We start from the raw sequence: 12604 nt of genomic DNA on the forward strand, positions 1-12604 counted from the left end.
GTCGATATTTATTTGGGAGGGAATTTTCTAATCTAGTCAGTGTCACGATGCATCTGATCCAGGTGATAACTTGCATGCTTTTTAGAGGATGCTGCGGTTGGGGTTTCTATGTCGTGCTCATCAGATGCCTGGCGGGACAGGGGGGTGTTGAATAAAACGGAATCACGAAGACTTATATAAACTGAACCCATTGCCCTGAATACCCTGAATAAATGGTGACGATTCATGGCAGAGAACCTACTGAAAACTCGTTTTGGCGAGGGGGTAATAGCTGAAAAAGTAACTCTTGGAAATGTTATAACCTATACAATAAATCTTCATTTTTAACCAATGCTTATAATAATCACCCCCCCGTCTCTGAAATTACTTCCCCAGAACTTAAAAAACAGCGGTCTTGTTTTCTCACGAGTTGGCTGCTTTAATGTAACCTACGTGTGAGTAATCGGTGACACTGCCCCCCACAGGCTAAACTGTGTACTTGTTCTCTTTTTTCCCTTTTTTTTCAGCTTTTAGACTCAAATTTATTGTACAGTCAAACCCACAACGTAAAACTAAATAACAGAAGTAATAAAGTTTTACTTGAAGAAGGAGCATGAACACCAGCTCACTGTGCCTTTTTGACAATTCTACAGCCATAACACCAAAATAAAACTGAGTGGCCTTATAACTTTGCCTATAAGAGGGATAGCATTTGCAGTAAGAAAGGATTTGCATCTAAAATTAATATTCTGGTATTAATAACCTGCTTTCATGAAGTTGTGTTGGAGTGGATTACTCTTAGCTTTTGTTCGCCACGAGTGACATTTCTAAAATGGCTTCCAGGCACTTACATGTATTGCTTTCCACCCCTTCTGCCCTCACACCTTCTTTATGACAGTGAAGCTCATTCATCAAAAATAAACAAACAAAAAAACATATTATGTGATATGTGATGGATGGATGGATGGATTTCAACAATACTTTTCACATAAGAGTGATTTAACATAATGATTTCATGTAATACTATGTTTTCAGCATCCATAATTACTATGGAATGATCCAGGTAGGGTCTGATATGTCTATATGTGATTTTCATGCTTGTCTAAGTCGACCCCGATGCCAAGAAGGCACTGAATTTATCTTGTCACAAATGGAAAAGGGCAGTGCAAATGGCAGAAGTTTCCCTTTCTTCTGAACTTTATATGAAACCACAGTGTGCATGAACCGTATCATAAATTTAAATTGGACTGAAGCACACTGAAATGAGCATTGCCAGAGCTCAAACATACTAAGCTCAGCTCAGCACGGCTCGTAACATTTACTCTGACAGCTACTGGGATCAACTCTTTGACAATTCACGTCTGCTGTTCTTGCTCCCTCCTGCAGCCGCCTGTTTCTCGTTGCACGCACCTGCATTCGCAGAGAATTAAAAGTCACATGTGACCAGACCGAAACACACAAGTTAAAATGATTCAGCCTCAAGTGTGGTGATGAACATCTTAAGATGAGATTTTTACACAGCAACCACTGACCTTTGTGTGTGCCAGGGTATGTACAAATGCAATCATGTCTTAGAGACCAAGAGCCCAGAAACTGCGGTGGCTGCTAGCGAAAAGGGAACTATGTGTTTCATAAATCTGCCTGGGTGTGCTTCTCATGCGTAAATGACTGGTTACAGATATTTGTTACTGCAGACAGCCTCCACTGGGGTAAAATAATAACTGGCCAGAGCATAAAACTGTAATGTCAGATGGTATATTGTGCATTCAAGCAATTCATGCTCATCTAAAGCTGTCGATCGTCTCTCCGTCTTTGGCGTAATTTATAGGAGGATCACTTTAGTTCTACGTGTGTTGTGTTCAGTGAGCAGACACACGGTGAGGTTTTGCTGCAGACATAATCTCTAGAAGAGGTCTTGTCTGAGTGGCTCAAATGACTTATCTACTAAGGATTAAAATCGGCGAACCAGTAAATCAGACACTTTCCATACAACGCAAAGTCTGCGTGTTTCTCATTTGCAAATATCGTTCTGTCTGTGGCTCTCGGTCTCTGCTATTCTTCCAGACCTGATGAATATTTTAGTGAGCCTTAAAGACATATAGGAGTATAAAGGTGGTTAGAAGGGGATTTGAGATGCAGAGCCCAATGTGTTTGCATTGTCTGAACTCAGATCAGCTTCCATTTGCAACAACACCACCCCTTTAATCACGGTTCATTTAGAGCGCATAAACCAAAGGCAAGCTGCTGACAGTGAATGCAATGCTATCGGTGCATGAAAGCTTTGTGTGAGCTTTGATCTTTGGTCAGGACAATCGTTGCGTTTTGCTTTTAACAACCGGCAAACTTTGATGATAGTCCAAAAAGAAGAGACCATAAGCATAGCCCTCTTTGATTTGAGACAGAGCTTTTTCAAAATCTCTTTTAAAGGACATTTTGCAGCAAAGATTGCACCTTTTTGTTGTTTAGCCTCTTATTATTAATCACTTAAACCAGTCTGTTTTCAAATCTGATGTGCTCCTCAGATTTACCAAACTGTAGAGTAACAGAGGAGACAAGTCGGTGCAGTTTTAGGATGACAACTTTTTTTCTATGTTTACACGATCAAGGATTTCAGCTGCTATGTAGATAAAAAAAACCCTCCTCTAAACAGAAAGTACTCTTACTTTAGTTCCACTCTGATAGACTGAAATGACCTCATAGTAAAACTATCTTGCTGAAACCAGAAGGGCATTTTGTGTTAGGTTTGGATGGTAACATACAGCAAGTTAATCCAAACTGTTAACATTTTCCATCATGCCCAAAATCAGTTGAAGGTTACCATTTCACTTTTTTTAGTTAATATTGAAATACATTACATGCAATGGAGTTTGTTAGATGGGTGAACTTACTGTTTGCCCAGAGCATCATACCCTTTGGTACAGTGAAAATAACATCCCAGTGCCATTTGTGACTGCTCATTTCCATGTCCAGTCAATGGAAAAAAGCATTTTTTACAGTCTATCCATTTTTTCTTTTAAAACCTTACTGTTTAGATTTGAAATCCTGCATGTTTAGATTTAGGATTCAACTGAATAATTCCTTATTGAACAGATATTATTTTTTGTCGTTTTTTTTTAGATTCATTACACCTTTATTCTTTTTGTAAAAGCATGAAAACTAATCACTTTCCCTTTTTGTCCTTAGGACCAGTAAAGCCCAAAATACACACTGGTCAAACCTGGACTGAATTATTTTACACTGAATATATAATCTATAAAATAGAGCTTGTGACTTATTAAATCTCTATTTGCAAAACATAAAAAGGGCTTCTTAGTTTTCTCAAATCTGTCTAGATCTGTTATAATCAGGTCAACCTTTGTAGCTGTTAGTGATTCTGAAATGTTACACTTTAAAATGAGCCTTGCTGGGTCGATAGGTATGTTTGATTGTATATGGGAAGGCAGAAGAAGGGACTCCAGACCAGACCAGAGAACCATAAACTACAAATATGAACTTATAACATGTGTTTCTAGTCTTTTTTAGTCAGGCAGCACTCACCTAATTAAAACCCATGGCTATTACAGTAACAGCTCCAATGATGAATTTACCACACATCTTTCTATACATACCAAATCTTTAAAATTTAAAAAGGTAAATGGCCTCTACTTCTATAGTGATTTTATCAGGTCTGGCTTTGGTAAGCTGTGGTAGTCACAGCTGCCCTGGGGCAGACTGATGAAGCGGGACTGCCATACAATCATACAAATCATAAAACACATGATGGATCTCAAAAAGAGATCCATCATGTGTTTTATTGACACAATTTCTTTACTGAGAACAGCCAAGCCCAACATTGTTGCAGAACATACATGATTTATATAATTTCTATCTTGTTTCAGGAAAACTTTAAGAATGGCACTTGCTGTTAAAATCTGGGATAAAGTTTATGTTAGACCCAGAGATCTCATTGAATGCCACCCTAAGACTTAAAATAAGTCCTTCAAAGGCCTGATCTGAGGTCAGTGTGACTCCCTGAAGCTTCACACCAATTGACAACAGTTCAACATTTGAACCTTAAGGAGAATTAGACAGAATAATCTAATTTCTCTCTCACTGCTGTCTGAGTGCTGACTTCAAACCACTTAATGTTATCACTCCTGTGAGGAACATTTAACATCAGAGCCAATTAAAGTAAAGAGCAGAAGGTCACAGAAGTGAAGGCCCTTCAGGGCATTATTAGTCATCTTTAATAATGCTGTAGAGCTTCTGTGAGAGGCTTTCAGGATGTAAGACATCTTCCAGGAAAATTATAGGGCATGTTGTGTTATGTTGAAACCCTGATTTGGGAATATGATCTCTGCTTTTCATTCAGTCTCTATTCCGATGTTAAATAAACACTCGGCAGAGGGTTTGATTGCTTACAATATATTCTAAAATGGAAAAGAGATAGAGTTGTACATGCAGATATTTTACAAATGCTTGTTCAATCCTGATCTATAATTGCAGTCTTAATAAATAATAAAGTGAAAAAATCTATGAATCTATTCAGCTGTACATATTTGGAATAGCTTCAAAAATAAGGTGGGGGCAGCTCTGTGCAGTGGGGATGCATTTCTTCAGCAGGGGCAGGGAGGCTATCAGCGTTGACTGGAAGATGGATGAAATCCTGCAAAAAAAGTCTTTAGAGGCTAAAAAAATACTCAGAGCTGGGATGGAGGATCACCTTGCAGCAGTAGAACTATCCCAATCATACAGCTAGAGCTTCAGTGGAGTGGTTTAGATTAAAACATATTTATGTTTTTGGATTAAGAGTCCATAGCAAGAAGAGAAAGTTGATATTCACTGATACTCGACACATAATCTGACTGAGCTTGTACTATTGTATAAAGAAGAATTGGGGGTGAAAAAAAAACAGTTTCTAGATGGATAGAAAAAAACACACCCTTGCTGTATGTAGGCTTGCTGTATTAATTGCAGTGAAAGATGTTTCCAAAAAGTATTGACTCCGGGGAGATTATCTGACTTGTGAAAGTGTTTCCTTCAACTTTATAATGATGTGCTCCTTTGTGTCGTTCCACTGAATGAAATTTTATTGTAATTTTATAGTAAATGCAGTTACATCTATAGTTGTATCATGACAAGATTTGAAAAAGTGTTATACTTTTGTGAGGCACAGATAGACAGTCGATAGATTAAAATCACATGCTTGCAACCTTGTCAGATTTAAACTGGTCTAGCCCCTGGCACTTCCAGCTTTCAAGCATCCAACATTTGTTCATTCACTTCTGAGTTGACTTTGCTTCACCTGCTCAACCCTGTTTTTCCCTTACGTCTCCTTATAGCTTGCAATTTTGGTTCCCACTTTGTAGCAATAAAGCCCCACAGGGCATGGCCAGAAATACAAGCTGTCTGGCCTCAACCACCAGAGAATATAGTGAGGCACTGCAGATTTCAAGTAGATACTCCACTGTTTTATAGGAGATTGAGCTTGCTCCTGATATTCTAGCCATGCTAATATGGTTAGTTTATCAGAAAGGGGCATTGATGTCATCTGTGTTTTTGTTTTCTGTTCCAAATGCATACACTCTTTCCAAATGGGCTATCTTATGTGACGCATTGAAGTGATTTTTGTCAGACCAGATAAGCAAAGCCCAGTGGAGCAGGAACGGAAGGAGGTAAGCAGAGTAGGGCTGATAAAAAATACTTTAATATTACACATCACACCAAATGTAGATTTTTGAGTCTGTGTTCATTTCAGTACCAACTCATATAATCCCATAAACGTAACAGCTATAACACATTCACAAGATAATGTTGCTCAGCAGTAGTAATAAATAATTTGATGGCTAATCACACTTAAGTAAATGCTTTAATGGACCCTCAGTCAGGATAATCATCACATTATAAATTTGAGTGTCATGATGGGGACACTGATGGCTTCTTTATGGTGATGAAAACTAAAAAGAAGGAAGCACATGCTGCTGCATCCCATTAAAATTTGATTCACTTCAGACCATCTGTACAAAAGACTTGTGAACATCCTCTCATCCATGGTTGTCATTCTGTGAGGTTATAAAAAGTTAGATGCCATCAACATCTTTTTTCTATTGAAAGACATCTATGACATCATGTGACTTAGCGATGCCAGCGTAATGAGCCAGAAGAATTTTGACAACTTTAATCAAAGTATGTTGGACAGAGTTGGACTGACATTTACAGAGCACAATAATGAAGAAATACCTAAATTTGGACAGATGTGTTGTGATAATATTCAGATTTTATTAGGTTTTAGTGCATGGGCAGATTTGTGAAAAGTTTAGGTTCAAACATTAGGGCTCCGTTTGTAGAACACAGATCCGTTTAGTTTGTTTAGTTTTCTATTGCAAACTCACCACTGATATCAGTCAGCAGAATTTAGTTTTGTCAGAAGACAAAAACTTATATTTTGCATCTGTCATGGGATACGTTTTGTTGAAAAAGGCAGCTGCTGTATTAAGAAAGGCAAAGTCATAAAGAATGACTGCACTCTTTTTTTCTTTTCTTTTTTTTTTCTTTTTTACAGTGTCCTGTCTGGCAATGTGGCAATAAGAATTGTTGTCTTAATGCCAAAAAGAGCCCAACAGATTTTACCTTCACAAGTGGAGCAGTACGGCTTTTCGCCATATTGCTCCGCTTGATTTATGCATGTAAATTGTTTTATTATAATTCATGCAGGGAGTATTTCATATTATATGGACACTACAATGAGAAAGTAGAAGAAGAAAAGAAAAACAAGAAAAAAGGGAGAAAAGGTGAAAGAAACAGGACATAAAAGACAGAGAATGCCAACATGCAAAGTGGGTGAAGTGCCTTGCCCAGGGACACAAAGACTGCCTAGCTCCTGCACCACTGTCACCCTGGAAGCAACCATAAGTCAAATGCAGCAATAGGGGGTGGAACTCGCCAAACATGGTGTGTCTCTGGAGGAGCGAGTTGTTCGGCTTTCCACATTACATACTGTGCCTCGCTCTGTAAAATCCACCCATGATGAGTTGAACACAAGAGGACCAGGAAGTGGATAGATGCACCCTCTATTTGATGAAGCGGAGAAGTGAGCCAGGGGGGAAATGGCTGCGCTGTCAGCGCAGATTGTTTGCGAGACAGAGGCAAAAGGTCAAGCTACCAATGGCAGGTTTGTGTGAACACACCTTTAGAATGGACACATGCCTGGTAAAGTGGAGCAGATCCCCTAAGGCATATGCCAGATTGTTTTGCTCCATGATTGGAAACCTTTTCCAGTTTACACGCTGTTCTTGGATCCCTCCTTGAGCTCATAGTTTGTTGGAGAACATTATGGAGCTAAATTAGGGTCAAAGTTTGTTCAAAAAACAAAACAAAATAATAATTAATGTGAAAAACAACATGTAAAACAACAAAGGTGCAAAACCTTCTGCAGAAAAGCCACAGGTGCCTCGGGGTGTGTGGGTTGATGTTCCCCAGCTACTTACCTCATTTCTGCCTCTGCCTCTATTTTAGATAGTATATACGTACATTTGTATATATATATATATATGTGTGTGTGTGTGTGTATGCATATATATATATATATATATATATATATATATATATATAGAGAGAGAGAGAGAGAGAGAGAGAGAGAGAGAGAGAGAGAGAGAGAGAGAGAGAGAGAGATAGATAGATAGATAGATAGATAGATAGATAGATAGATAGATAGATAGATAGATAGATAGATAGATAGATAGATAGATAGATAGATAGATAGATAGATAGATAGATAAGCGAAGGATGCTGGTGCCTAAGTCAGAATAGACCTAAACATTTTATGTTTAATGTATAAATAACAACTTCTGGAGAGTAAGCTTCAAAGAAGTTAAACCAAAACACAAAGATATCAACTGGCTCAAAAGGATGGAGACCTAGTAAGCAAAAATAGGAATTTGTCGGAGCGAATGAATCCTAACTAAGGCCATTAAATGTTTTATTTTGCTGCAGACTCTCGAGAGGCAGGGGACACCCTGAATGCAAGGCCCCAACTTCTTTTGATTTTCCATTTTAATGAAGTACATGTTAATGTTAATGAAGTACATGATCCATGTTTGCAGATCTATGCTGATGATATAGTTGCACAGTTCTACATGTCAAGGATGTCAGTTTCAGTATGATTATCATGACATTTAGTTTACTGCACAAAAAGTTTGGAATTTAGTGCCTCAAGCTCATTGTTCTTTCTTCATCTTTGTTAGTTTTCTTCTTTTTATGAATCCAAACTCTGACCGTCAGTAAGGATTTAAACTCAACATCAATGGACAACGTCGAGTAAAATATCTTGGTGGTGCGCTTGATAATGGCTATAAATCAAGCTTTGCTGAAGAATCAACAATGAACATGGGTGAAATAATGCTCAAAAGGTTGGCTTACACACAGTCACTTGATGATGGTTATTTTTCTAAATGTAATATTTTCACAGTTTCTATTATTTATATTTTAATATTCATAATGAACAGCCTGATCGGCTGCATGCCTAATTTATTCTGCTTTTGAGTTATGCTCATCATGATTTTCTCATTACAGAACTCATTGGAATCTTTAATCATTTTACTGAAATAAGACAATTTAATGAAACATTCCGCATGAATAAAATAGCACACAGAGGAACGGACAAAGAATTACAAATGCACAAAAAAGCCAAATACAGACAACGGCTTATTTTTTTCTACTCTGGAAGTTTACCCTTATATCGAAGTCGAATTAAAACTTGTGCTTCATTTATGGCTCTCTTTATAATGTTTAATACTAGGGCCAAATCTTATTGCACGGCGAAATAAAATGTTCCCCCAGCAGGGCAAATACTATTAAGAAATGTTGCCTCGAGCAGTATCTTTTTAAAAAAAAGCTGTTTCATGTTTGAGCAGGTCCTACTGGTATAATTCTTACATTGTGTTAGAGCCAGGGATATGTGCAGTAAAACCTGTCCGATAACTACACGAAAGACAGACGCTGTGTTGTGAATCAAAATGCATAGATCATTCCAGCTTTGTGTTTAATGTAGCCTCTTGCAGTGTTGCGAATGTAGAGCCCCTGTTCATGCTGTCTCCTTCTTTTTCTAATGTTTTTTCTCTATTAAAATTAGTCCACAAACTATCGCCATTGTTCTTCCTCGTCGTCCGTGTTTATTTACTCTGAACTCGAGTTTGATCTCGAGAAGTTTTGTGAGATTTCCTGTCTGATATGTGAGTGATCTGATATCTGCGTGAACTCTGTTCGGGTGTGGTGTGTAGTGCTTGCTATAGACCAGTTCATTGTTATTGTTTTGATGCGGGTTTTTCGCGCATGCGCGCCGGATTGGTAGGCAGAAAGCGAGCATAATGGCGGACGCAAACAATGGACACGAGGAGTTCTCGGCGTATTTTTCTTCTTTAGATAACGTTTCACAAGATCGTTATACGAGTAAGTTGATGATTGATGGTACCAGATTGCCAGATCCATATAGCAAAAGCCTGAAGGGATGGAGCGAGTCTGTAAAAAGCTGGCCGAGTGTTCCTTACGGCAACATTTACAGCTACCTTATCGACACGCCAGGCCAGTACACACGAGAGAGCATGAAAGCCTTGAAATCACTGGACGGCTACAATTATTTCATCTCGGGACATGTTCAGACGTGTTTGTGTAACCTGCTGGAGAAGGACACGACTGTGTGCTTTGTGAAAGCAAAGGTATCCCCGTCCCAACGGGCCAACGACAAGCCACACGAGCCATGGGTGTGCGTGAACAAAGAGCAGGGATACGTTGTAGCTGCACATTGCACATGTAAAGCTGGGTAAGTCGCCGAACAAAACATGTTTCCACGTATTTATTCTATCAATATTTTTCCCCTACAATGTTTAAATGTGTTAACATTTAACTAAACATATATGATTTGGATGAAAAAATATATATTAGTTGGCGTTTACTTCCCTTTATTTGATATCGTCTTTTTTTGACCGGTTAAAGGCCAAATTTCCAACTAAATAAGCAAAGTGAATGTTTGTACATGTAACAGAATTTATTTACTCTATTTTATTAGCCGTGGAATCTGTTCCATTTTGGCTTGGCTTTGCTTACATGTATGTTGATTTTCTTTTCAGTTTGGGAGAGGCATGCAGTCACATTGCTGCTCTCTTGTTCAAAGTTGAAGCAGTGGGCAGATTCGGCCTCAACCAGGAATCGAAGACAAGCGTTGCCTGCGCCTGGAACAAGTCTTACCGGAAAAAGGTATTGCAAACTTATTCATGCAAATGTTGCAATTACTTATTGTGTGCCAGGAGTCAGGTTTCAATGTATTAATATTGAGTGTTAATCATAAATTTCCCTTATGTACACAATCATGTACCTTACATGTTAATTTTTTTAGCCTAATATTAGGTACATGTGAACATTACCCTGGCTCAGTGGAGTATATTGTTTAATTTTGAGTGAAAAGCATATACATGACAGGGTGCTGAAAATGACAATATATATTTTTATTTATTTATAGCTTGTTTCTCATAAATATGATTTTATTTGTTTCATTACAGGTCACAGCGGAGCGAATTGTGGACATTGATTTCACCTCCCCCAAGTATGGCAAGACCGCCAAGTGGAAGGTCAACAAACAGAGACGCATAGAAGTGGCTGGTCTGGACGAGTCGGAACAACAGAGGGCCCTTGAAGCGCTCCGAAGAATCTGTCCCACTGCTGGATGTCTTACGAAAGCGGAGTCGGACACGGACAGCGCCTCAGAAGATGAAGACCTGCCACCGGTAGGTTTAAAAAAAAAAAACATTGTTCATAAAGGAATATTTCTGTTTACAATTTCTTTGAATCCCCAGCGAATATTAGTTACTTTTTTATTTACTTGAAAAAGATAAATGCTGTAGTTCCGTAGTTGTAAGTTTTGGAGATTTTTTTTGACAAGATAAACTGTCCAGCTTTATTTGCCGGAGCACCCATTTCTTTAAACTTGTAATCCTGCCTCTGATTAAGGACTTGGCTAAGGTTGGGCAAAAACCTATTTTGTCGAAGCCATTTCATGGCTTATGGTGATCAACACACACCTGTTATTCTGAGGGCTATGCTCCCATGTTTTTGCATTTTGAAAAAAAAAAGAATAAGGGAAGTTGCTCTTTGCGTCATGGTATATTTATACTCCGGGGGAACAAGGAGATTACTAACGAAACATTTTTACAGTCTGATTAACTAAAATAATGCTTCAGTAGTTAAAAATGTAAAAACACACAGTTAAATGTGAGATATTTTTCCATTTATCATCAGTGCCAATATATTTAAGCAAAGGGCTTTGCTGGCACCGCTGATGACCACAGTTTCAAATTCATTCAAAAAGACACCTCTCTGGTATCGACTGGAGACTAAAGCCCGGTTATTAGAATGCTGTGGCTGTGTGTCGACTCCAGACACCTAACAGTTGTAGTGAGCGCAGAGTGAGAGCTCCTTCACAGGATATGTGCATCCATTACTTAGACAGCAGAGGGATTCAAACAGCACCTCACCTCAGGCCTTTATCCCGGACTCTGTTCTGCTCTGGTTCGCATGTTTTCTTTACATCCATAAAACAATCTATTCTTTTGTTTTTAAATTATTTTGCATGTAATATGTTTCAGTTGCTGAGTCGCTTCTGTGACACCAAGAGAAAGGACTGTTCGGCAGATGATCTTCGAACCCGATGTGCTGACTTTCTGAAAGACTTCATAGTAAGTCAGCACCAGTGCGACAACCTGGAGAAAATGACGAGGACACAGAGCCAGAGTTTACTGTGGCAGCGTCATCGTGAGGGAAGAATAACGGCCACGATAGCACACGACATCAGTACATTGCAGGACACAACATCACGAGAAACATTGTTTAATCGGGTTATGAACCGCTCCCATATTGACTTGTCAAGCGTTGCAGCAGTGGCGTTTGGCCAGAAATATGAAGACCAAGCCAAGCAGCTGTACAGCGAGTGGATGAAAGACAGACATGAACAGTTTGGTTTGCGTGAAACGGGCCTGGTTGTTGACCAACGGTTTCCCTTGTTTGCTGCCACTCCTGATGGCATTCGATCATGTGTATGTCATGGCGAAGGAGTCGTTGAAGTAAAATGTTCTTTCAAACATAAGGATCTGTTTGTGAAAGACATTCCTGAGGTTGACAAAACATTTTACTTAGAAAAAGACTCGCTTGTGTTAAAACAGAGCCACCGCTACTACACCCAAGTTCAATTTCAGATGTATGTTTGTAACAAGCTGTTCTGTGACTTTGTTGTGTTTACACACAGGGGTGTTCTTGTGCAAACAATAAAATATGATCATGCTTTTGTACAGGAACTAGTTTCAAAATGTATGTCTTTTGCAGTAAATGAACTTGTGCCAGTCATCATCCAGCAGAAGTTTACAAGGTGAGATTTAGTTCATTCTGTTGTTGGAAAGTTAAGAAATAAATGTAAATAAAAGCAACATTCAAACTTGTGATTGTATTTATTGAAATGTATTTTGCTTTCAGTTGGTAAATACATTAGTCATACATACATATGTACACAAACCACTCAATACACCCCCTAGTGGGATATTTATAACAACTTTACCTAAAACAAAACTGTTGACAAAGGCTTGTGTCCCATGTTTATTTTTTT

General features: G+C 38.6%; 1 protein-coding gene across 1 annotated transcript; it reads left to right on the forward strand.

Moving 5' to 3' along the window:
* Positions 1–9279: 9279 nt before the first annotated feature.
* On the forward strand, positions 9280–10835 carry LOC118566198. The gene is made up of 3 exons (XM_036147617.1): positions 9280–9775; positions 10083–10209; positions 10512–10835. The coding sequence occupies exons 1-3, from the start codon at positions 9324–9326 to the stop codon at positions 10833–10835; spliced, it is 903 nt and encodes a 300-aa protein (XP_036003510.1). The 5' UTR covers positions 9280–9323.
* Positions 10836–12604: the final 1769 nt, after the last annotated feature.

Source organism: Fundulus heteroclitus, chromosome 15 (assembly GCF_011125445.2).
Source record: "Fundulus heteroclitus isolate FHET01 chromosome 15, MU-UCD_Fhet_4.1, whole genome shotgun sequence".
In the NCBI taxonomy this organism is placed as follows: domain Eukaryota; kingdom Metazoa; phylum Chordata; class Actinopteri; order Cyprinodontiformes; family Fundulidae; genus Fundulus; species Fundulus heteroclitus.